Source organism: Oncorhynchus clarkii, chromosome 7, assembly GCF_045791955.1.
Source record: "Oncorhynchus clarkii lewisi isolate Uvic-CL-2024 chromosome 7, UVic_Ocla_1.0, whole genome shotgun sequence".
Classification (NCBI taxonomy): Eukaryota; Metazoa; Chordata; class Actinopteri; order Salmoniformes; family Salmonidae; genus Oncorhynchus; species Oncorhynchus clarkii.
The window spans coordinates 24,318,317-24,343,816 of NC_092153.1; the positions used below are offsets into that span (position 1 = coordinate 24,318,317).

Here is a 25,500-nt window from a genome sequence, read left to right on the forward strand (position 1 = left end):
ACTGGCTACATACACCATTGTATATTTTTTATTTTCACCTTTATTTAACCAGGTAGGCAAGTTGAGAACAAGTTCTCATTTACAATTGCGACCTGGCCAAGATAAAGCAAAGCAGTTTGACACATAAAACGACAGAGTTACACATGGAGTAAAACAAACATACAGTCAATAATACAGTAGAAACAAGTCTATATACGATGAGAGCAAATGAGGTGAGATAAGGGAGGTGAAGGCAAAAAAAAGGCCATGGTGGCAAAGTAAATATAATATAGCAAGTAAAACACTGGAATGGTAGATTTGCAGTGGAAGAATGTGCAAAGTAGAAATAAAAATAATGGGGTGCAAAGGAGCAAAATAAATAAATAAATAAAATAAATACAGTAGGGAAAGAGGTAGTTGTTTGGGCTAAATTATAGGTGGGCTATGTACAGGCACAGTAATCTGTGAGCTGCTCTGACAGCTGGTGCTTAAAGCTAGTGAGGGAGATAAGTGTTTCCAGTTTCAGAGATTTTTGTAGTTCGTTCCAGTCATTGGCAGCAGAGAACTGGAAGGAGAGGCGGCCAAAGAAAGAATTGGTTTTGGGGGTGACTAGAGAGATATACCTGCTGGAGCGTGTGCTACAGTTGGGAGATGCTATGGTGACCAGCGAGCTGAGATAAGGGGGGACTTTACCTAGCAGGGTCTTGTAGATGACATGGAGCCAGTGGGTTTGGCGACGAGTATGAAGCGAGGGCCAGCCAACGAGAGCGTACAGGTCGCAATGGTGGGTAGTATATGGGGCTTTGGTGACAAAACGGATTGCACTGTGATAGACTGCATCCAATTTGTTGAGTAGGGTATTGGAGGCTATTTTGTAAATGACATCGCCGAAGTCGAGAATTGGTAGGATGGTCAGTTTTACAAGGGTATGTTTGGCAGCAGGAGTGAAGGATACTTCGTTGCGAAATAGGAAGCCAATTCTAGATTTAACTTTGGATTGGAGATGTTTGATATGGGTCTGGAAGGAGAGTTTACAGTCTAACCAGACACCTAAGTATTTGTAGTTGTCCACATATTCTAAGTCAGAGCCGTCCAGAGTAGTGATGTTGGACAGGCGGGTAGGTGCAGGTAGCGATCGGTTGAAGAGCATGCATTTAGTTTTACTTGTATTTAAGAGCAATTGGAGGCCACGGAAGGAGAGTTGTATGGCATTGAAGCTTGCCTGGAGGGTTGTTAACACAGTGTCCAAAGAAGGGCCAGAAGTATACAGAATGGTGTCGTCTGCGTAGAGGTGGATCAGAGACTCACCAGCAGCAAGAGCGACCTCATTGATGTATACAGAGAAGAGAGTCGGTCCAAGAATTGAACCCTGTGGCACCCCCATAGAGACTGCCAGAGGTCCGGACAGCAGACCCTCCGATTTGACACACTGAACTCTATCAGAGAAGTAGTTGGTGAACCAGGCAAGGCAATAATTTGAGAAACCAAGGCTGTCGAGTCTGCCAATGAGGATGTGGTGATTGACAAGAGTCGAAAGCCTTGGCCAGATCAATGAATACGGCTGCACAGTAATGTTTCTTATCGATGGCGGTTAAGATATCATTTAGGACCTTGAGCGTGGCTGAGGTGCACCCATGACCAGCTCTGAAACCAGATTGCATAGCAGAGAAGGTATGGTGAGATTCGAAATGGTCGGTAATCTGTTTGTTGACTTGGCTTTCGAAGACCTTAAAAAGGCATGGTAGGATAGATATAGGTCTGTAGCAGTTTGGGTCAAGAGTGTCCCCCCCTTTGAAGAGGGGGATGACCGCAGCTGCTTTCCAATCTTTGGGAATCTCAGACGACACGAAAGAGAGGTTGAACAGGCTAGTAATAGGGTGGCAACAATTTCGGCAGATAATTTTAGAAAGAAAGGGTCCAGATTGTCTAGCCCGGCTGATTTGTAGGGGTCCAGATTTTGCAGCTCATTCAGAACATCAGCTGAACGGATTTGGGAGAAGGAGAAATGGGGAAGGCTTGGGCGAGTTGCTGTGGGGGTGCAGTGCTGTTGACCGGGGTAGGAGTAGCCAGGTGGAAAGCATGGCCAGCCGTAGAAAAATGCTTATTGCAATTCTCAATTATGGTGGATTTATCAGTGGTGACAGTGTTTCCTATCTTCAGTGCAGTGGGCAGCTGGGAGGAGGTGTTCTTATTCTCCATGGCCTTTACAGTGTCCCAGAACTTTATAGGTTATAGGTTACTTCAGTTATTAAATATATTTTTGTTATTCCTTATGTTGTGTCCCTTTTGTTTACGGGCTTCGAGCCATTATGTGACAATTTAAGAAAAACAAACCTTGGTATACAGTTTATCCTGGCCCAGACTACTTTAATGGTGCAGAACCATCTAACATCGAGTTGTAAAATCCTGACCTACCTGTTTTGTTTTTGAGTCTTTTTACTTTGTTTTACACCAGTTTCAACATTTTTATAACACGGAGCCAATCACGGTGCAACTAGAGAACATTACCAACCCCCTACGCTCCATATTTTCCGCTGCCTGCCCTAGCACCACAGAAAGCACTGAGCTAGGCTGAAACACCTGCATCTTGGAGCTGCCTTACTAAAGAAAGCAAAAAAAAGACAAAGTTTATATGCAGCTTTATTAACTAAATTATTATGAAATTACATTGTTTGCAAACTGATATGTGACACAATGCCAAAACATGCTAAACTATTTTTTTTGCTAAACAGAGCCCACCTGATTATGTGAAAATAAGTTGTTTGTAAAATGTTGAATACAATATCATACGTAGGTGCTAAAAACATGGTTAATTCCTGAAAAACACTATTAGAGTGAGATTGGATAAACAACAAACACACACCTGGGCTTGCACATGTGTTACCAAAAATCAACATTCCTGCATTTTCCTGTGATGTTGTCCTTTCCAATGTATACAGTGCATTTAACCCACATTCCCACAGATAAGAACCAGACTCTAAACCCCTCCAGAATACACACATTACTCGATAACCTAATCCTCACCACGGATGGACCTTCTTGTCCATCACAAACTGTCCCTGCGGCTCCCCAGCCCCCGCAGGAAGCAGGGCCAGGTAAACGGGGGTGATGGCGCCCTCGTCAGGTGACTTGGTGGCGGTGGGCCCAGCCATATCGGTCCTCACCCAGCCCGGGCAGCACGCATTCAGAAGGATCTGGTCAGCTGGTCTCTCATGCCTCAGCTTGCGGGCGTGGATCCTGGAGAGCACGGTGAGGCCTGTTTTGGACACCCCGTAGGCTGTGTCGGGCCAGCCACCCTGGGAGTGCGCCCCTGCCTGGGCCTCCTGGACAAACCTCTCCATCAGCCCCACCAGCTCCTCCTCTGTGATGTCATTGCTGCGGAACCGGGCCTGGAGTTCAGGGCTGCAGCGGTTCAGGGCGATGGAGCTCATAACACTAGACACGTTCACCACCCTCCCTGAGGACAGAGAGACACAAACAACTGTGTTGTTAGTAAAATAAACAGTTACGGTATCTACTGCCAATTGACACAGCAAAATAACCCTACGACCATGAGAGAGGGCAGGTAATGTGGTTGTGAGGTTCTGTGGCACAGGAAAAACACAGGGTCCTAGATTGTGTATGGTCATAGGACATCATTGTTCTGAAAGTGATAAAACACAATGATGTGTGATCATAAAAGGTCCCTCTGTTCCAGGGGATAGGCTCTAAAATCTATTGCTATGCATCAGTTCCAGCTGTCAGTTGGCTTGTTCTAACAGTATTACCTCCTGGTTTGATGATGGGGAGAAACTCATTGCACATGTCTCTTGTGGCAAAGAAGTTTGTTTTGAGAGTCACCTCAGCTTGGGTTCCAAAGGGTGTAGTATCAGCATCTGTAAAATAAACATCAGTCGTCTCTCAGATCAAAGGGGCATCATATAGCATCATTATGGCCAATCATAGTAGCTATTACATTTGATCAACTTATTTCCATACTTTTAAAGGCAATCCCAGCATTGTTAATGAGCACATCAAGGCCACCGTATTTCTCATTGAAGAAATCTCGGGCCGCCCGCACACTTTCTGGGTTGTCGATGTCAAGCTGTTGGAAGAGGGGTTTCAGCCCTTCAGAATTCAGGCTCTCCACAGCCGCTGTGCCACGGCCAGCATCCCGGCCACTGAGGAAAACATCACCATTGAATTGCTTGCAAAGCGACCGCACAATTGCAAATCCAATCCCCTTATTGGAACCAGTCACCAGTGCAACTTTTGGCATACCTGAAATGCAAAGTTCGAGAGAATTAGATTATACCAGAGGTGTATTCATTAGCCAGATTCCGTTGAAAAACGTTATGAGGACTTGGATTTGTCCAATAGAAACTCTCGTTTGCGTTGCAAAACGTTTTTCGTTTGTCGTAGCTACACGGTTTCCATGGCAAAACATTTTTGCAATGGAATCCGACTAATGAATACTCTCCAGGCAGAGAACCATTTTCTGACTGACAACTCTAGAGCGCTTTGCTGCTCAAACTAGCGATATGTTCTAATTTGCTAACGTTAGTTAGTTGTGTTCTAAATTCAAGTGACTACTCTAAAACAGAAGCAGTTAAATTAGTCGATGGTACAGCAGTTTTGATGTACTTACTTTAGAGTGGGGGTACTCTTGACGTGTCGTACAATACTGTCACAGAACTGGCTTCAAACCACTGAGGTTGACACGCTTCAGTCTACTTCCTGGCTTCCGTAACAATAACAGCCTACTGCGCAGAACCGGAATAACAAACTAAAATGTAGATCCGGGTGAGCATGCGCTGAATTACAAAATCATTTTTTACACAATTATAACTGTATTTTAACATACTTCAATAGACGGATAGAGAGAGCCCACTGAGAGATACTTGTGACGCCACTGGTTTTGACTAGATGGGATGCAGTTTGTATCAGAATTGACTTCTCGTAGCAGTTTACGCTGCAGGTTAGGACGATTAGGTTAAGGTTAGGAAAACGGTTAGCTAAAATGCACTCAAAAATAAGAAAAAAACCCACCTTTAGACCTAAATTTGACAAACTGCATCTCCTCTAGCCATGACCACATGCTGCTTGCTTGGTCAAACAGTTGGATAAACGCAAAAGTAGTTAGGTTAGCTAGCCGGTCGTTTATTTCTTGGACATATGATATACTAACGTTATATATTACTAATGTCAAAACGGGTTTAGCAACAGCATTAGCTACCCACGAACATCAAACCTACATGTTTACAGTTAAACAACATAACCATGACAGTGAGGCATGAATGAGATTATTATCAACATTAGAACACGGAGTTTGCCAGTTAATACGAATGTCTATGGATCTGATTTCCCATCAAAGCCCATCAACATGACGAGGAAGCAACATGGGAGAAGGGCGAGAAAGAAGAGGCAACGGGAGTGCAGAGAAACAACTGTTCAGTCTGGTGCAAATCATTACTGTCACAACCTCAATTCTCAAATTGGGTTCATGTTTCTTAGCCTTACCTTGTGCTATTTGTTACCTCTCCAGTGACACTATCTCATGAACCACAGTTTGTGGCTCTAAGAAGATGGCTGCAACAGAGAGGCTTCAGCTCCAAGCTTCTAGTACCTGCACACTTCTCAGGTAGAAATCCTTCAGAGCCAAGATGCATGCCAAATCGCCATACATTCTGGATACAGGGTTGTCTTCTATTCTTCATACATTTCTGACCAGCAGCTTTGTCTTATTTTTCTTTACAGACACGGGACGTGGACTGATGACTTTACAGCCTATCAAGGTTATGAGAAAACCTGTCTTTACTTAAAATACCAATTTGGTTCCAGTACGCCTTCAAACTCTTGTTATGATTGACTTTAGGCTGAGGATTTGGTGATCTCCTTACCAGAAAAATGCCTTTTAACTACCTCTACTGTTCTAAGGAGCTACATTGGTGAATACATAGAAAGGTAACATACAAACAGCATCACACACCAGGGGTGTATTCATTAGTCACACACAGTAGAGACATTTTTGCGGTGTAAACCGTTTACTCAATGCTCTGCAACTTGACGTAAAAACTGCTCTTAAACGGAAGTTGTAGTTAATAGGCATTTCGCTCTGCTACCCTGCTTCAAAATAATTAACTCCAACTTCCATTTCAGAACTAAACGGAACTCGACAGCTTTTACATCACGTTGCAGAGTTTAGAGTTAACGGGTTCCATTTAAAATGTTCTCTGCTGAGAACTTGATCAAGTTCAAATACAAAACTCTGGTTAAAAAAAGATACATTTATATTTCTAGTTTGTTGACATGTTTAATTAAATCCTCTCCTAGATGGAAACCGCCTGTGTCTCCTCTCTTAGCCCTCTGTGCTTTCCTCATCTCTGAGAGACATTTTGGCCAACGTGCAGAATGGAAGCCCTACATCGACGTCCTGCCCCAAAAATACACGTGCCCTGCTTACTTCTCAGATGAGGTCATCGACCTGCTGCCGGGGAGTCTGAGTGGGAAGGCCCTGGAGCAGAGAGCCATGGTTCAGGAGCTGCACTCCTCTTCGTTGGACTTCTTCAGCTCCCTCCAGCCTCTCTTCAGTCAGCCCGTGGAGAGTGTGTTCACGTATGATGCACTGCGCTGGGCATGGTGCAGTGTGAACACGCGCACTGTGTACATGGAGCACCAACACACCCCCTACATGTCCAGGGAGAGAAATGTGTATGCCTTAGCCCCCTACCTGGACCTGCTCAACCACTGCCCAGCCATACAGGTGAGAGCAGTGAGTGCACCTATAATGTAGGAACACACAACTTAGTCATTACTAACCTGGAATCCAAACTGAATTCTGCTCAGTGAAACAGCAGTGAAATGGAACAATATTCCGTTTAGATTCCAAAAAATATAAACGCAACATGTAAAGTGTTGGTCCCATGTTTCATGAGCTGAAATAAGATCCCCAAAACATTCCAAATGCACAAAGCTTATTGGTCTCAAATTTTGTGCACAAATGTGTTTACATGCCCTGCTAGTGAGCATTTTTCCTTTGCCAAGATAGTCCATCCACCTGACAGGTGTGGCATATCAAGAAGCTGATTGAACAGCATGATCATTACACAGGTTCACCTTGTGCTGGGGACAATAAAAGGCCACTCTAAAATATGCAGTTTTGTCACACAACACAATGCCAAAGATGTCTCAAGTTTTGAGGGAGTGTGCCATTGGCATGCTGACTGCAGGAATGTCCACCAGAGCTGTTGTCAGAGAATTGAATGTTCATTTAGCAGCCTCTAACGTTGTTTTAGAGAATTTGGTAGTACGTCCAACCGGCCTCACAATCACAAACCACGTGTATGGCGTCATGTGGGCAAGCAGTTTGCTGATGCCAACGTTGTAAACAGAATGTCCCTCGGTGGCGGTGGGGTTATGATATGGGCAAGCATAAGCTAGGGACAACAAACACAATTGCATTTTATTGATGGCAATTTCAATGCACAGAGCTACCGTTACGAGATCCTGAGGCCCATTGTCTTGCCATTCATCCTCCGCCATCACCTCATATTTCAGCATGATAATGCATGACCCTATGTCGTCGCAAGGATATGTACACAATTGCTGAAAGATGAAAATGTCCCAGTTCTTCCATGGCCTGCATATTCATATATATATATATATATATGACTTCTCTGTCTGGTGACAGTTCAAATTGAAGGTATCAGAGTGAAGTATCCAAATGTACTATGTCCTCAGGTCAAGGCGAGCTTCAGCCATGTGAGCAGGTGCTATGAGATCCGTAGCATCCAAGGCTGCAAGAGATTCCAGCAGGCTTTTATCTGCTACGGTCCCCATGACAACCAACGTCTCCTGTTAGAGTATGGGTTTGTTGCTCCTGGAAACCCTCACAGTGTGGTGTATGTGGACCAAGGTAAGGAGGGCTAGCTTAGTGGGATAAAACGGTACACTGACCCGTTCTTTTCAGCAACGATTATATGTTCATGGTCTCAATCCTAACTTGAGTTCTGCACTCCATTGACATCAATGCATGATGTACGCAAAAGTCAGAGCTCGCACCTCAAGTTAGTTTGGCCTTATGTTTGCTGTAATATTTAGTATGCATTTATTACACTGTCCCTATCCCAATTTCCAAGCAATAGAGCCAATTGACTTGTTATTCGTGTGTTTTCCAGTTATCCTTCAACAGTGCGTCTGTATAACAGACATAAATCAGCTGGCACAGAAGCTACTCTTCCTGAAGAAAAATGACTTTTTAGCGTAAGTGTTATCAGCATTACAACTTACTGCTGTCTCGTACAGATACCAGTATTTACAGTACCATGAGTTCACATGCGCTCTCTCTCTCTCTCTAAAACAGAAACTTGACTCTTAGTTTGGATGGGCCGTCCTGGAGACTGATGACCGCCCTCAGGCTGCTGTCACTTAAGACAGAACAATAGTAAGAAATATAATCTTTCAGTTTTAACACAACAGCAGCTGCAAAACATTCTTAAAGGGGCAATCTGCAGTTCAAATAATAACAAAGCGGTCACGCCCCCACCACTGCTTGGGTAAACAGCTGAGGGGTGGGGCTGGAGAAATCTAACAAATAGGATCCAAGAACTGACCATCCATGATATTAAAACCATGTTGAGGCTATAGTGTTTTACAATTACATTGTTTACAAACAGTGGAGTAAGAAAACAAGCTTATATTTAGTTCTGATGGGGTACAACCATTGAATTAAGCTCATGAGGCATTTATAAAGAATCAATGGGTGTGGACACATGCTCGTCGAACATCTCATTCCAAAATCATGGGCATTAATATGGAGTTGGTCCCTCCCTTTGCTGCTATAAACAGCTTCTACTCTTATGGGAAGGCTTTCCATTCAATGTTGGAACATTGCTGCGGGGACTGGCTTCCATTCAGCTGCGCGCATTAGTGAGGTCGGGCACTGATGTTGGGCGATTAGGCCTGGCTCGCAGTTAGTGTTCTTAATCAGCCCAAAGGTGTTCGATGGGGTTGAGGTCAGGGCTCTGTGCAGGCCAGTCAAGTCCTTCCACAACGATCTCGACAAACCATTTCTGTATGGACCTTGCTTTGTCATGCTGAAACAGTAAAGGACCTTCTCCAAAAACTGTTGACACAAATTTGAAAGCACAGAATAGTCTAGAAGGTCATTGTTAAGATTTTAAGCTTTCCCTTTACTGTAACTATTGGGCCTATGAAACCATGAAAAACAGCCCCAGTTGGCACTATGCATTCAGGCAGGTAGCATTCTCCTGGCATCTCCCAAACCCAGATTCGTCTACCGAACTGCCAGATGGTGATGTGTGATTCATCACTTCAGACAACTTGTTTCCACTGTCCAGAATCCAATGGCAGTGAGCGTCACAATAACAGCATTTAGTTACTGGGGCAGCTCTAACAGGGCAGAAATTTGACAAACTGACTTGTTGGAAAGGTGGCATCCTATGACAGTACCATGTTGAAAGTCACTGAGCTCTTCAGTATGGGCCATTCTACTGCCAATGTTTGTCTATGGTGATTGCATGGCTGTGTGCTAAACTGTATACACTTGTCACCAACGGGTGTGGCTGAAATGGTCAAATCCACTAATTTGGCCATGTAGTGTATTTAAATATAAAAGTCCAGAAATGTGTGTACCAATCGCAGCTCAAAATTGCTAAAATTTGGAATGATTTTGAAGTGTGTGAATGTGTCTTTCAGCCCTTTCTGGAAGAGTGTCATCTTGGGGGCGGGGGTGAGCCAGGACAGAGAGGAGTGGAGTGTCGATGCAGCCCTTAGACTTTGTCACTACCTGATGGTTGACAACACTAGAGCTCTGAACAAGGTACCGTAGGAAAAAGAGACCTGAAATTTAAATCCAAAATAGAAAAAGCCAAAAGCAAACCCATAGACGCTCAAAACGTGTCATGAAAAAGTATGGGGGGGTGACTTAAGCCAAGAGATGTCGGTCTAATGGCAGGAAAAATGGTCCTCAGGTGACAGGATTACCAAGAACTTGAGGTCAATATATAATAGAAATAATAGTTGTAAACTCTGTCACCCTTAACAAAAAGGCAGTATGTATAGTGCTGATCACTTGAAGCCTCTTGAGGTAGGATGAAGATTAGAGAAGGACAAAAACTAATGAAGAAGACTGACAGAGGTGGGATATAGGAAAGTCGGAGACAAAAACAGAATTCAGGAGCAGAGGACAAAAATGAATACAGACCAATCGAGAGCAGGAAAGAAATGCGGAGAACAGATACAGAAAAGCACAAAAGCAGAATAGCGAAGAAAATCATGAAGACAAGGTACCGTAGTTGTGAGTTGCACTTGATACCCATGGCTATATCCATAACATTCAAGTTTAATTGGTTTCAGTTATTCTCCATTGGCCACTTTAACAGATACTTGCACCTACAGACGTAGAGTGGAGCAAACTTATTTAGGATTTTGCTGATGTGCTGATTCTAGGATCTTACAAAGAGTTTGTTCTGAAATTGTGTTGAGGCTTTATCCTCTTTTTCCAGATATCCCAACTAACAGAGAGGGCAGACGTGTCTCTCAAGGAGCAGCTAGCTGTTGTGGAATGTCTACGTCGAGAGGAGCAAGGAATTCTGGGTCTTAACCAGGAAATGCTGCAGGGTCTTCAGAAACAATTGTTGCCAAGCAGACAGCATGCACAACTTAGAGCAGCATGCACAACTTAGATGTTCCAGAACCGGTCACTTCATTTATCCATCACTGGCTATGCTTCTATGAGACAACCATGTCTGTTTCATTATCAGTGCAATGAAGTGTCCCAGCAAAAAGGGCACTGTCACTAGTTATGTTTCCATTAACTTGTCCAGTGATTTATTTTTTGGGGCAACATTTTTTAATGTTTGCATAGAAAATAGATGCGACAATTGCCTACTAGGGTGCATTTCCATTGAACTATTTTGTAGATTAAAAGCAGCTGGACGTAATGACATCTCACCTAAAAAACAATTTACAACAAAAACAATAGCAGCCTGTATGCCCTCCCACCTACCTGTTTGTCTCAGGTAGTCCACAAAAGCCAGCATGGATAGAATGCAATAATCAGGGGCACAACTTTGGTTTTTAGAAGTGTTGGGGACATTAAATGTTTGTTTTTTTATCCAGTTGGATAAACAGCCTACCTGACCGCTCAGAGGCATCTGCATGGTCCTAAAGCACACCGGTGCCTCGTTTTGTATCACATTCCAATTATAAAAATGCAATTTCAGAATGTGGGGGGAGGGGGGGACATGTCCGCAGTGAAAGTTGTGCCCCTGGCAACAATTGACTAATATTTGCCATATTCTAATAATTCTCATGTGCCAACGTATAGCCTCGGATCTAGCACCCTTGGGCAGGCAATATCGGCTGCCTAGGCTAGTCTGTGCCATGTTGAAACTTGCACTGAAATAATTGGAAGGTGAAACTTGCATTCAGCCAACCAGAAAAGCAAGGGGAAGTACTCTTAAGTCGGGACAATCCTTGTGCTATTTTTATAGATGGAACATTTTTATTTTGTAAGCAGTGGGCATTTCATATTAAATGTAGAGTGGATCACGTACCCTAAAAGTATTCAGCAATCTTGTTCAAAAAACGGTTCATGTCAATTTGTCGAAAAGAAAGTTAGAAATGAATTTTTTTGGTCCATCTTTAGAAAATGGCTCATATCTGCCGTTTCCATTACACGCCACAATGATTTTGTTGAATAAACCTGGGTCAATGGAAACCTGTCTAGTGATAGGTCAACGACCTCAGACATCAGGGGTACGTTAACATTTGCTACATTGCAGAACGTTTTGTATTGAATGACACATTTTCCCAAAATGTCTTGTATGTTCTTGAACAGACTTTGAAATACGTTTGCGCAAGTCGGTGGGTTTGCCAGGGTGTGGGTTAAAGCAATGAGTGACGTATTTAAAAGGACAGCTGTGCATTTTGAACCCACAACCAAACCCTGCCATGTTTTTTTTCAATTGGTCGTTCAGTACAGCACGATTTCTGTTCAATTGAACGTTCTATTACGTTATGTACTGAATGCAGCCCTGTTAACTCTGGCCAATCACAGTGAGGGTCACTTGACAACAGAGCGTTGACTGGAAGGACAAACTATTTGGAAGTGACCTGTCTCTCAACACTTCTGATATGCCCTCAGAGAGCGGTACAGATGGACAATGGTATCTCTCCAATCCCACAAAGCCTCCAGAAACAGGACATTGTTGTTTCCCCACCTTAGATTAAATCATTTAGCAAGAATTTCTCTGGTCACAAATGACACACGAAAAGCAGTTGTAGTTCATGTAGATTTCAAGCTGGGTCATGTTCAGTAAGGCACCAAACGGAATAAAACTTGTAGGTTTTACAGATGTTTTGTTTTCTGTTGCGAAATGATTTGCTAAGGTGTGTCATACTAAACGCCACTCATGCATTGCTCTGTTGGAGGCTGTAAAGAATTACAATGCTTCATGCTTGAGGGTTAACCACAGGTTTTTAATAACAAGACAACCCTCAATGTGTTGAATGTAATTACATTATTAGATATCCATCTCATTTGATAAGTTTTGATCAGCTCAGAAACAGACTCTTAGCACATATTTACATTGTACTGGAATGACTGGCAACCAGCGGTATAAAGTACTACTTAAGTTGTTTTTTGGGTAACTTTTACTTTCACTACATACCTATAGAAAATATTGTACTTTTTACTCCATACATTTTCCCTGCCAACCAAAAGTACTTGTTACATTTTGAACGCTTAGCAGGACAGGAAAATTGTGAAATTCACACACTTAAAGAGAACACGTGGTCATCTCTACTCCCTATGGTCTGGCGGACTCACTAAACACATGCATCTTTTGAAAATAATGTCTGAGTGCTGGAGTGTGTCCCTGGCTATCTACATTTTAAAAACTTTAAATGTAATATAAGGAATTTACTTTTGATACTTAAGTATATTTTAGCAATTACATTTACTTTTGATAATTAAGTACATTTAAAACCAAATACTTTTAGACTTTTACTCAAGTAGTATTTTACTGGGTGACTTTCACTTTCTATTAACAGCATCTATACTATTACTCAAGTATGACAATTGGGTACTTTTTCCACCACTGCTGGCCACAAATACATAGGAAATATGAGAGGCAGAATTTGGGAGCCTGCCTTTGACAAGGGGAATGCTGGACCAGAGTGTCTGTCCGCCTCAGAGTTGAATAACCAACCTCTTCCGGACTTGTTTCTTTTGCACCATCTCCATAGAAACGGTGGCATCATACAAAGGCACCGGGTCCTCTAGCTGGGGCCTGCATAAGACAGAGGGCAAAGTACTGTCCACCAGGATAAACACAAACTCATCAACATACCAAGAACAAATGTGCAGTATAACCATGCTTATTCAAACATATATATTTTTTTACTTTTCACCCCTCTCGTGATATCCAATTGGTAGGTACAGTCTTGTCCCATTGCTGCAACTCCCATACGGACGAAGGTCGAGAGCCATGTGTCCTCCGACACACGACCCTGACAAGCCGCACTGCTTCTTGACACACTGCTCGCTTAAACTGGAAGCCAGTCGCATCAACGTGTTGGAGGAAACACCGTACGGCTGGCGACCGAAGTCAGCGTGCACGTGCCCGGCCCGCCACAAGGAGTCGATAGAGCACGACGGGACAAGGACATCCCGGCCAGCCAAACCCTCCCCCAACCCGGACGACGCTGGGCCAATTGTGCGCCGCCTCATGGGTCTCCCGGTCGCGGCCGGCTGCTACACAGCCTGGGATCGAACCAGGGTCTGTAGTGACACCTCTAGCTCTGCGATGCAGTACCTTAGACCACTGTGCCACTCGGGAGGCCCTAGCTTATTCACACTTGCACTGCACATACACACTCATTATTGCAGTTCTGTACCTTAAGGTTCCAGTGGAAAGCTTCTCCACTATATCCTTCATGATGTCTGAAAAGGAGCATGTAAGGTTAACATGTAACATATTAGCAATTCTATTATCCATGCTCAACCCCTTATATCAGATTTTCATTTCAATATGTCTTTCATCTCAATGAATTATAGTTAGGAGATTTTAAAATTCCTGCCCCCTCCAGAGGCTGACCCAGAGGGGCTGGGGTAAGCTAAAGGATACGGAGGTACCTCCCCTGGCGGGCACTGGATGCCCCCCACACTTCCTCGTTGAGGAAAGACAGGGAGGCGGCCTTCAGGAAGAGGCTGCGGCTATCTGGAGGGTCCAGCTGAGAAAGAGAAGCGAGACAAGCTAAGATAAACCCCAAACAAAGACGTTGTGTACAACGTCAATGGGAAGACATAAATACACATTACACCATCTAAACCAGATCTCTTCACTACTCCCAACATAACATTGGCAGCATGGTCTGTTTTTTTGCAGTATGTTTAACTTCTCAGAAACCACACATTAATAAGCTGTAACAAACAAACAATATTTTGATCACCCATGGTATGTATGAGTGTGACAAGTAGTGATGAATAAATTTTATATGATGACTAGTGGAAATGAACTGCCAAATGGCTACTCTAATCCAACATGGATGGATAGAACACTTGACTGCCATATACCTGCAGGTTTTGCTCAGTTGTAACCCAGTGACCTCCAACCCCAAGCAGGGTGATGATGTCATGCTTGTAGGGCAGAAGACACCTGGCCTCTGGCTCCTCCTCATGCAATCTCACTGGAGAGACCACATACACACACACACACACACACACACACACACACACACACACACACCTTAAGCCTGTGTCAATGGTATAAAAACATCAGGGCTCAACAGTGAATCCATTTTCCTTCTATCCCTGTTACAAACGTTTACTGTTTTGTTAAGATACAAAATCACAGAAGCACACACTCACAGCACTACGATTCATGTTAGATAAATCTAGCGAGCATAATGGATAACAACAACCTACGGCCCTACATTGGCTTCTTACCTCCGGAGTCAATGACAATGTCCACCCCTAGACCGCCCGTCTCTTCCAAACAAGAAGCCACCAGGTCTACCTTGGCATCCCACACACCTATCACCCTGGCTAGACACAGGACAGGGGAAACCCTTTTGAAGGCTACACACCAAACAGTGTACCAACAATAAATAAGCATTTTTGGTACTCCATTTCCCTCCAAGAGGACACACACACAAGACCTACCTACAAGAGACTCTCGCACTCCTAGAATGCGTGATTTGAGTGGAAAATTGACAGAGGAAACAGAGAGCATAGACTAGGATTAAATACTACGGGCCAGTTTCCCAGTGAATTTCCATCTAGCACCCTTTTCAGTCCGGGACTATGCTTAACCTGTGTCTGAGAAACCGGGCCCTATGTGTTGCTGTCAGAACTTTAATACTGTATTTTTCATGATGAGAGTGGTTTAGGTAACAGATAATAACGCTGTCTCTTCGCATTCGTTATTACCAGGCTGCATTAATTTACAATCCTCAACTTCCAACACCTTCTCTACTGTGACACTGCTACTCTACTCACACACACACACACACGCCCCCCTCTCTGTTCTCACCGACGCTGGGCCGAAGCTGCTCCAGGAACTTCTGGTCTTCGGAGGACAGGGCTGACGCCAGTACTTTAACTCCATGGTAGTGGGCCAGCTGGATGGCCAGAACTCCAAAGGGCTGAAAGGTATAAACACAGCCAAAATAGCAGTTAGTAGTCTTGTTCTCTTAAAGAGAAATGGTGTGCTACTATTAAGATTCTTTGCTGACATCTTCTTGTGATGTCCAACTATGGATTTATACCGTGCCATTGAATGCTCAGATGAGGGGCCACTATGGGGAAATACCTACACTGGCTCCGTCCAGCACCAGCAGAGTGTGCCCGGATGCCATACGGGCTAGGGTATGGAGGGCTGTATAGGCCCGCAGTCCATCCCGAATGGCCCCTGCCGCCTCCACCCAGCTCAACTTCTCTGGCTTCTGCACTGGTGAGCAAACACAAGTCACTCATTATTGCAGAAGAAACAATTACTTAATTTGTACCAACAAATCCCTTTATTACTTTGTTAATTTGTACCAACAAATAGTAATAGATGCTATAGATGTACTCTTGCGTAACTTTTGGATGTGTGCAACATACCAAGATGATGCTCGTTGATGACAACGGCATCGCACAAACCAGACATTGCTGTATCCAAGGGCAGAATTCCTGTCATGTGGAAGAAGGGAAAAGCAAAGTCTAGATAAATACACAATGGTCATATCCCCAAAAATATAAAAAGGGTCTTTCAATAGGTTATCGGGAACATGGCCGTTGACAATGTAAAAATCATCAAAATAAGGGGATGTTTTGAAGCTCTATGATTTATCCTTATGTAGCAGGTTCAGATCCCACCTGTAACATTTACCTACAACTTCATCATCAGGTTGGAAAAAGGTCACCTTAGGCCCAACTGAAAACAGGACAAAAACATTGCAAAAGATTAAAGGTTTGCTCCAAAAATATAGCACATTGTGTAATTAACATCAAAGTGATAAACAAGGTCAATTAGTGAATATTCTGTTTACCTTGGAGGACAATCCCAACAATCTCCCTCCCTACTGGCACCAGGTCCCTTTGGAACTTTAGATCCTCGTGGAGCTAACCAGAGGAGAGAGGGTAAGGAAATGTGACAAATAGCCCATACAGCCATACATGCTGTGTGGTCATATAAGGCAGGCCTATCCTATAGCAACACACATACTTTGGTCTAAAAACAATATTTAAAAAATACAGGGGCTGATACTTATTTTCAGCAGCATATTGAGAGAGACAACAGTAAATCTTGTCCATTATGACGGAGACAGTAGGGCTATTGCTAGGTCTATATAGTCAACATTGACAACACAATGAGTATAACACACATTTACACTTACTTTTATATCCAGTGGACTAAGGGCACATGCCTTCACTTGCACTTTGACCTGGTTGCTACCAAGGGCACTGGGTACATTCTGTGTGACATGTTGAAAAGACAATCAGTGAGTTTGTCAGACAGCAAACTAGCGTTATGAGCCCTCCTGCGAAAACTTTTGGCATGCTAGACTAAAGTGACAGCTACATTATTATGCTGGGCACTCACCGTCTCCCGGACGACAAATTTCGCATCTGCAGCGGTTTCACCCAGTTTACAGTAAAGCCCTTTCATGGTGGAAAAACGGTCAGCATGCAGGTGAAATTCACGCGCAATAAGAGCAACTAACGTTAGCTAGCAATGCTGTTTGTTTACCTGTGCAATGAAAGTAGAAACTTGTGCTGCCAAAATTATTGTTAAACCATGTCAATGAGTATGCAGATATCTTACAAAACAAATACATGTCATTTTGGACATATTATATTAGTTAACGGTCTTCGGTTAAAAGAAAATGGGCAGAAAGTTAGCTAACTACATGCATCAACAAATATTTGTATGTTTTCCTTTAGTTCCTCTGTACGGCCAAAAATGTTAATACCGCGAGATTGGCTTAAGCTGCCCATTGGTCTTTTGATTTATCGCGTTCACAAAATTCATTGTCAATCAACGATGATAGTCCAATAGGGCACTTCCATCACATTTTTGCTATTTGTGATTAGTACAATTTTACGTCGATCATATTATATCGTTCGCTGATTGGCTCGATACTGCCGAGAGTCAGAAAACTCAACATCTCGCGGTAGTACCCCATTTTCCAATTTGCTTAGCCTTACGGCGGGCCCATGGTGGAAGGGAATTTGGAATTAAAGGGAAAATATATCGCTAAATCGACCATTCGATTTTATCTTATAAGTACACACAGTACCTTAGCTTATCAATTATTTAAGAATGGAAAACGAATGATGAGGTAAGAAAAATATGTTAATCAATCAGTACAAATTTGGAAGAATTTCTGGCTAGCGCTAACTGGTAACAGTAACGTTAGCTGGTAGGGGGCAGACCAGACGGTCGGTAGGAAAGTGCAGTGATTATCAACCCATTTCGTGTTATTAGCTAGCTAACCAGTCAGATGCCATTGTATGAATTTTAGTGTATGATGTTTCCAAGGTTCCTTACCCTGCTAACTAGTTAGCCAACCAAGTTAATTTGTGTTGAATGGGATGTTAACGTTAGTTAGCAACCAGTCGGATTAATCAGACTGTAATGCACAATTCATTGGTAAGTTATATACGGGCTGAAACAGTTGTGTGCAAAATCGTGTAAACGTTCCTTACAAAACAGAATGTTGTATATTTGAACTTATTCTACCGGTTGCCTGTGTGGTTTGTCCTTCCCTTCAGCTGCTCTTAATAAGAGACAAAATATCCACAGGAAAGTATTGTGTACCCGACTGTTTAGAGCGCAAGTTGGTAGCTACATATATTATATGGTTGGGTTCGTCACTAAGGGAAAGGTAGTTTGATATTCGGTTCTCTCGTCAATAGATATTGACTCAAGCATACCTACCTACTGCTAAAAAGTTGGGTAAATAATAAACTATTCTTTCCTGTGGATATTAACCTCAAATTTCAAGCAGCTGAAGGACAAACTGCACAGACAACCGGTAGAATAAGTTTCAATGTCATTTTTTTGCAACATTCTGGTTTGTAAGGAACATTTTACAAGATTTCACACGTGTCCGGCTGCATATACCAATTAATTATGTATTACAGCCTGACTACTCAGACTAACTAACAATCAATCAAATAAGCCAACCGGCTAGCAGACTGACTAGCTAGCTAACGAAGCTGCATTGACAGTTAGCTGCCAGTTAGCTTGCTAGCTAGGTATGCTTTATTTTGTGTTGTGGGCTCTTAAGAATTTAAATATTATGCTTAGCTTCAATAGGAATGACATGGCCATAGCTTTGTATTTGCAATAGAAAAGAAGGCTCTAGACCTGGCCATATCTAACAAGAACTGTGCTGTGCCCTTGCCCTGACATCATTAGTCTTGCACAGGTTGGATTATGTTGTTTCTTTTGTTTAGCTAATGAAATGAATATATCTCACAAACATGTCTACTCTAGGATATTTCTGTCTGACATCTCGCCATGCCACTACGCGTGCATTTGCGTGTGTATTTATCAGAGAGAGACAGGCAGAGTAAGAAAGAAAGGGCATGATTTTTAACAGCAATGTTTGGCATTGCCTCACACACCCTGTTGGCCAATCTAAACCTAGCCCCACTGTCTGATGCTGTCTAGAAGCCATGCCAGTTTAGCTGTCAAGAAAGATCATATAAATTATCAATGTGCATTGAACTTTGTTGTTGGCAGTGATACCCTACCCCAAATTATCTCTATTTGAGGGGCATGAAGGAAGTGACATGCTTTGATTTTGTAATATGATTTTAGTCACAGCATAGAATCCTTTTGCCACTGTAGTTTTGCTTTCCAGTGTTATAGCCTGCTGAGTTTTGTTTGACTTGTAGGAGACCCACTATACTGCTCTGGTGCCAATGATTAGTGTTAGTGTGCTAATTCAGTTATTTGGTTTTCTGCTTTGTTTTACCACATCTTAACAGCAAAGGCTGGTTGGAACTCTGCTTTGCTGGACTTGCATCTCCCTCTCAAATGAGGCTTTGTATTTTTCTTCATCAGCTTTATTCAATATCATAGAGTAGGGCTGGGCGGTATATACCAGTATTGATGCATGGACCATTATGGGTTTTTACTTTCTTACATCTGCAAACAACTAGTTTGTTTTTCCTTGGCATGTTTTAGCTAAATTGTGTTAGCCTCTAATGCTAATCGCTAGCTAGCTATTAAATGTACCGAGTCAAAGAAAACGTAGCTAGCTATACAGCCTGATACCAGTGATGGTGTAGGCCTAAATCAGCGTGTTGATTGTGCAACATGCTCTTTTACATCAAAGAGGAATAGGCAAAGCATGAATATGTTGTCAACATGAAGAAACATTTAATGTAGCCAAAGATTATATGGTCTCCTATAAAACACTGACCAACACTTTGGTTCCTACCCTCTCACAATAACTCCTCCCTGACATTTTCATTCGTTGTCATATCAAACACGTTTATTACCATTCCATTTACTCCATTGCAGCCATTATTATGAGTCATCCTCCCCTCAGCAGCCTCCACTGTTATATTCTAAATATAAAATTTGAATAAACATTCTATTTCCATGATTCCAACTGTCCACCCTAGTGTTTTGATGTTAAGCACAAGTCAAATTGCAATTGCAACATTTGGTTAAAAATAAGGTCTAGATTTTTTTTCCCCCATATTGTGCAGCCCTACGTGGCAGTGTGGAAATTATCTCAAATGAGTGCAGGAATTGATTAAAATGAAGGAAATTCTTTTTGGTTTAATTGAACAGTATTAAACAATCAGAATGGAGAAACCCATTGAAATCACTTCGAATGTATGTGTTGCCACCCTAGGTTCACATACTACTCAAAGCAAATTTCAAAAACACAAAATACTGTCATATCAAAAGAAAATTACATGATATGATCATTTGGCCGTATCACCCAGCCCTACCATAGTCAGGGCAAGAAAATACAGAAAATTGCGCTGTCTGATAGGAAATGCAATCTTGTTGACGGTAGGTAGATTTTCAATGCATATAGTATTGACTTGGCTTTTGAACTGGGCCTGTGCTGATGTAGGATCTGGGAATTTTCCTCTAAGGGCTGAACATGGTGTGCTTATTGCAGAGAGAATTCCAGACTTATCAAGTTAATTGAATTGCCTCCGATGCCAACTAGTGCAGGGAAAACGTCCCACCAAACCTCCTAATCTTTTCTGAGATTTTACATTAACCTTTGACGATGTTGATCCGCATCGGGGCTTATGGGCTGACTGATAGGTAACAGGTGTGTGTGTGTGTGTGCGCACGCATGCATGTATGTGAAAGAGCTTTGGCTTCACTGTTGCTGATACTGCAGCGCTCCTATCGCTCAGCTACAGGGCAACCTTGCCTTGACATTGGCTGGAGCATGGTATTTCAGGTCCTCAACAGAAAAGTGTCACATTAAATCTACCCACCAGCAGTCCACACAGTCAACTGTAGTCCATTTTCAGCACAATTATACTGCCAATGCAACATGATGTAGGTTACTGCCAGATATGTTTCAAAGATGCAGGCAATGCCCTTGTCTTGGCGTGCACCATAGACGCTGTCGCTACCCCAGTGCCCCATTCCCCACCTCAACCTTTTGATTATTGACCAGTGGACCAGTGCTGCCCTTTGTTCACCAGACTACCAACCGGTTGCACAGCATTCACTGCAGGATCTGTGGGCCCGAGATTGACAAGTTATATAGTCGTCTGTTTTTTTAAACACCAGCTCCCTTATATCCAAGGTCATGTTAGTTTGATGAGCGATAGTTTTGATGTTGGTGCTGCAGTTTTGGAGTAGGATTCCCTCAAATACTATCTGCATGCAGTTTGGACCTCTCTTGGGGATGGTGGAAATAACTGTGTGTGCTGCACAGTTCTCAATTTGGTTGTACAGTGCATTAAGTATTCAGGCCCCTTGACTTTTTCCACACTTTGTTACGTTACAGCCTTATTCTAAAATGTATTAAATCGCCCCCCCCCCCCCCCCCCCCCCATCAATCTACACACAATACCTCATACTGACGAAGCAAGAAAACGTTTTTTAGAAATGTTTGCTAATTTATGTATATTATTTTTACTGAAACATCACATTTACATAAGTATTCAGACCATTTACTCAGTACTTTGTTGAAGCACCTTTAGCAGCAATTACAGCCTCTACTCTCCTTGGGTATGACGCTACAAGCTTGGAACACTTGTATTTTGGGAGTTTTTCCCATTCTTTTCTGCAGATCCTTTCAAGCTCTGTCAGTGTTGGCTGGCGAGTGTTGCTGCACAGCTATTTTCAGGTCTCTCCAGAGATGTTTGATGGGGTTCAAGTCCGGGCTCTGGCTGGGCCACTCAAGGTCATTCAGAGACTTGTCCCAAAGCCACTCCTTCATTGTCTTGGCCTTGTGCTTAGGGTCATTGTCCTGTTGGAAGATGAACCTTTGCCCCCAGTCTGTGGTCCTGAACACACTGGAGCAGGTTTTCATCAAGGATCTCTCTGTACTTTGCTCCGTTCATCTTGAGCCTGACTTGTCTCCCAGTCCCTGCCACTGAAAAACCTCTCCACAGCATGATGCTACCACCACCATTCTTCACCGTAGGGATGGTGCCAGGTTTCCTCCAGACTGAATGCTTTGGCCTGAATGCCAAGCGCCACATCTTGTTTTCATCAGACCAGAGAATCTTGTTTCTCATGGTCTGAGAGTCCTTTCGGTGCCTTTTGGCAAACTCCAAGCCTAACATTGCACTCCACGAGGAGCCTGCATGGCAGGCAGACTACCTGTTACACGAGGGCAGCAAGAAGCCAAGGTAAGTTGCTAGCTAGCATTAAACTTACCTTACAATCAATCTTAACATAATCACTAGTTAACTACACATGGTTTGATGATACTACAAGTTTATCGGGACAGAAGCTGTACTGTTACACTGGCAATACTGAAGTGCCTATAAGAACATCCAATAGTCAAAGTATATGAAATACAAATCGTACAGAGAGAAATAGTCCTATAATTCCTATAATAACTACAACCTAAAAACGAATTACCTGGGAATATTGAAGACTCATGTTAAAAGGAATCACCAGCTTTCATATGTTCTCATGTTCTGAGCAAGGAACTTAAACGTTAGCTTTTTTACATGGCACACGTTGCACTTTTACTTTCTTCTCCAACACTTTGTTTTTGCATTATTTAAACCAATTTGAACATGTTTCATTATTTATTTGAGGCTAAATTGATATTGTTGATATCAAAAGTAGATATATTAAGTAAAAATAAATGTTCATTCAGTATTGTTGTAATTGTCATTATTAGAAAGAAAGAAAAATCGGCCGATTTAAAATAGGTATAGTTTTTTTTGCCCTCCAATAATCGGTATCGGCGTTGAAAAATCATAATCGGTCGATCTTTAGTTTTGATTGCTTTTTCTCACAATGCTTTTTTTGCCACTATTAGTATTCTACTGAGCAGCTCAAGGACACCTATATAAGTCACTTGATTACTTAAATAACCACCCCACCTGTGCAGGGATTCTTCTGATGTAACCCTTGGATGTTTAAGTCTGTAAAAAAAAAATTGAGTGCAGGAAAAATCAGACACTAGTTGAGTGTCTGGAGCATCAACATTTGTGGGTTCGATTACAGGCTCAAAATGGCCAGAAACAAATAACTTTCTTCTGAAACTCGTCAGTCTATTCTTGTCCTGAGAAATGAAGGCTATTCCATGTGAAAAATTGCCAAGAAACTGAAGATTGCGTACAATGCTGTGTTCTACTCCCTTCACAGAACAGTGCAAACTGGTTCTAACCAGAATAGAAAGAGGAGTAGGAGGTCCCGGTTAAGTTTGAGCACAAGAACGCAGCATTAGCCATGGCATAATGCATACAATTGCAGGAAATTATCTTTAAAAACTGCAACATTTTCTCTCAGGTCCATGGCTAAATGTGTAGAATTGCAGGAAATGTATGTTAAAACTGCAAAATTGTATCCTGGCTCCATGGAAAAATTAATTGAACTGCAAGAAATTGTCCTAAATGCTAAAATTACTAAAGAAAAGATGGGGGGCCTCTATCGTTTTCTCAATTTCAACCGTGCTGACAGCGCTCATAACTTTTTTTGAGTGTAAAATAATCTTTATGAACGTATTTTTTTCTTATTTTATAAATAATAGATATGATTACAAATGTGTTTTCACATCAATAAATGGGTTCATTATTAGGCTACATGATTTACATATTTAATAGTGTCCATGAAAGTTTTTGTAGGTCAACTAGTTTTTTGCAGTCCAGCATTCAAATATATATTTTTTTCCCGTTTGATTCATTTAAAACAATAATGTTTAAGTGGACAAAAAGTCATAATACATTTTGTCTTCCAAATCTTATTGTTCCCAATGCATAATATTGTCCACCATATATCTTTAGTATTGTCATCCATGTGAGTATCAAAAACACAGCGAGACTGTCTTGCAATTTATGCATACATCATTTACCATATTTCTTTAGTTCTGTAGCAGTTCAATAAAAGGTGTTTTAAACTCTCTTCATCACTACGATTTGGCATTGCCACGTCCCCTACCACGCCCACCACCTAAGGCCCTTTTTGATCCAGAAAAAATACTCCTGTGCCATTAGTCAGCCCCACTTGATGCTGTTCACCTTAACTAGTAGGGTTGTGACTCGCAATGTTTTTTCCATAGCAAAACTGAAAACACGAAGCAGGCCACCTATTTGGTTATTTAAAAACCTGCTGTATGTAAAATATTGTGTGCTGTAGCTTGGAAAACAACTAAACGTGACTCTGAATGACAACATAAGGTTTCCTTCCAACATTAGGGCTGTTTTTCTAAATAATGTAAATCCAGTTTGTTTTGTTTCCTTGCCATGATACTAATGAGGATCGCGTTACTGGTAGGGTCTCAGCCCTAATATTTAGGCCATATCAAATCAGATTTTGTCACATGCACCGAATACAACAAGTGTAGACCTTAGAGTGAAATGCTTACTTACGAGCCCTTAACCAACAATGCAGAGTAAAGAAAAAGTTTGAAACGTCCTAAATAAATGAAAGAAAAAATTGTAAAACAGTTCAAATAATAATCACGAGGCTATATAAAAGGGGTACTGGTACCGAGTCAATGTGCAGGGGTACAGGGTAATTGACGTAATATGTACATAGAGGTAAAGTGACCATGCATAGATAATAAACAGTGAGTAGCAGCAGCGAATGGCAAGAAAAAGTATGTGAACCTTGGTGCTCCGGTCATCAAATTTGATCGGATCCTCATCTAAGTCACAACAATAGACATAGTGTGCTTAAACTAATAACGCACAAATTATTGTATTTTTCTTGTCTATATTGAATAAATAATTTAAAAATGCATAGTGTAGGTTAGAAAAAGTATGTGAACCCCTAGGCTAATGACTTCTCCAAAGCTAATTGGTGTCAGGAGTCACCTGACCTGAAGTCCAATCAATGAGACAAGATTGGAGATGTTGGTTTGAGCTGCCTTGCCCTATTAAAAAAACACCCACAAAATTTGAGTTTGCTATTCACAAGAAGCATTGCCTGATGTGAATCATGCCTCGAACTAAAGAGATCTCAGAAGAGCTACGTTTAAGAATTGTTGACTTGCATAAAGCTGGAAATGTTTACAAAAGTATCTCTAAAAGCCTTGTAAGACAAATTGTCTATAAATGGAGAAAGTTCAGCACTGTTGCTACTCTCCCTAGGAGTGGCCGTCCTGCAAAGATGACTGCAAGAGCACAGTGCAGAATGCTCAGTGAGGTTAAGAAGAATCCTAGAGTGTCAGCTAAAGACTTACAGAAATCTCTGGAACATGCTAACATCTCTGTTGACGAATCTACGATAGGTAAAACAAGAATGGTGTTCATGGGAAGACACCACGGAAGAAGCCACTGCTGTCCCCAAAAACATTGCTGCACGTCTGAAGTTTGCAAAAGTGTACATTGATGTTCCACAGCCTACT

The 25,500-nt window shown here is 42.1% G+C and overlaps 4 protein-coding genes across 9 annotated transcripts in view; 2 read left to right on the forward strand and 2 right to left on the reverse strand.

The window, feature by feature from the left end:
- Positions 1–2,600: 2,600 nt before the first annotated feature.
- Positions 2,601–4,715, reverse strand: LOC139413097 (carbonyl reductase 1). Its single transcript, XM_071160154.1, has 4 exons — positions 4,607–4,715; positions 3,958–4,239; positions 3,747–3,854; positions 2,601–3,436 (listed from the first exon to the last, which is right to left on the reverse strand). Exons 2-4 carry the CDS (start codon positions 4,235–4,237, stop codon positions 3,000–3,002), a joined length of 825 nt encoding a protein of 274 aa, XP_071016255.1. The 5' UTR covers positions 4,238–4,239; positions 4,607–4,715; the 3' UTR covers positions 2,601–2,999.
- On the forward strand, positions 4,686–12,338 carry LOC139413095 (SET domain containing 4). 2 transcript variants are annotated; one of them, XM_071160149.1, is made up of 11 exons: positions 4,686–4,761; positions 5,333–5,417; positions 5,504–5,599; positions 5,716–5,753; positions 5,834–5,922; positions 6,292–6,721; positions 7,699–7,873; positions 8,136–8,220; positions 8,321–8,401; positions 9,676–9,799; positions 10,485–12,338. In XM_071160149.1, exons 2-11 carry the CDS (start codon positions 5,342–5,344, stop codon positions 10,662–10,664), a joined length of 1,374 nt encoding a protein of 457 aa, XP_071016250.1. In that variant the 5' UTR covers positions 4,686–4,761; positions 5,333–5,341; the 3' UTR covers positions 10,665–12,338. The 2 variants fall into 2 exon arrangements, with proteins under 2 accessions (XP_071016250.1, XP_071016249.1); XM_071160148.1 differs by lacking the exon at positions 4,686–4,761 and having other exon boundaries at positions 5,039–5,417.
- A 96-nt stretch (positions 12,339–12,434) lies between these two features.
- LOC139413096 (crystallin, zeta (quinone reductase)-like 1) lies at positions 12,435–17,428 on the reverse strand. Of its 2 annotated transcripts, XM_071160152.1 has the most exons (13): positions 17,220–17,428; positions 17,073–17,131; positions 16,867–16,944; positions 16,519–16,591; positions 16,359–16,403; positions 16,091–16,159; positions 15,802–15,935; positions 15,519–15,630; positions 14,933–15,031; positions 14,561–14,673; positions 14,112–14,217; positions 13,882–13,927; positions 12,435–13,274 (listed from the first exon to the last, which is right to left on the reverse strand). In XM_071160152.1, the coding sequence occupies exons 1-13, from the start codon at positions 17,305–17,307 to the stop codon at positions 13,175–13,177; spliced, it is 1,122 nt and encodes a 373-aa protein (XP_071016253.1). In that variant the 5' UTR covers positions 17,308–17,428; the 3' UTR covers positions 12,435–13,174. The 2 variants fall into 2 exon arrangements, with proteins under 2 accessions (XP_071016253.1, XP_071016254.1); XM_071160153.1 differs by having other exon boundaries at positions 12,438–13,274; positions 17,073–17,370.
- A 225-nt stretch (positions 17,429–17,653) lies between these two features.
- Positions 17,654–25,500, forward strand: part of LOC139413098 (intersectin 1 (SH3 domain protein)) — a 62,918-nt gene continuing 55,071 nt past the window's right edge. For 3 of the 4 annotated variants that reach the window (XM_071160156.1, XM_071160157.1, XM_071160158.1), the window contains exon 1: positions 17,671–17,811. The gene's annotated coding sequence lies outside the window, so the exon portion shown is untranslated. Of the gene's footprint in view, positions 17,812–25,500 lie in introns of all 4 variants that reach the window. The other variant, XM_071160155.1, reaches the window with a different exon arrangement.

Bases quoted from the DNA above. Each gene is read 5' to 3' on its own strand.
- LOC139413097 (XM_071160154.1), bottom strand. From the start codon at position 4,237: ATGCCAAAAGTTGCACTGGTGACTGGTTCCAATAAGGGGATTGGATTT. The intron at 3,855-3,957 runs GTATGGAAATAA...TTTATTTTACAG, and splicing joins TGCTGGGATTGCCTTTAAAA to ATGCTGATACTACACCCTTT. The intron at 3,437-3,746 runs GTAATACTGTTA...CTCTGTCCTCAG, and splicing joins CCCCATCATCAAACCAGGAG to GGAGGGTGGTGAACGTGTCT.
- LOC139413095 (XM_071160148.1), top strand. From the start codon at position 5,252: ATGAATGAGATTATTATCAACATTAGAACACGGAGTTTGCCAGTTAAT. The intron at 8,221-8,320 runs GTAAGTGTTATC...TCTCTAAAACAG, and splicing joins AAGAAAAATGACTTTTTAGC to AAACTTGACTCTTAGTTTGG. The intron at 8,402-9,675 runs GTAAGAAATATA...TGTGTCTTTCAG, and splicing joins TCACTTAAGACAGAACAATA to CCCTTTCTGGAAGAGTGTCA.
- LOC139413096 (XM_071160152.1), bottom strand. From the start codon at position 17,307: ATGTATTTGTTTTGTAAGATATCTGCATACTCATTGACATGGTTTAAC. The intron at 14,674-14,932 runs GTAAGAAGCCAA...TGGTCTCTCCAG, and splicing joins CATTGTCATTGACTCCGGAG to TGAGATTGCATGAGGAGGAG. The intron at 14,218-14,560 runs GTATATGGCAGT...TCTCTTTCTCAG, and splicing joins CAACTGAGCAAAACCTGCAG to CTGGACCCTCCAGATAGCCG.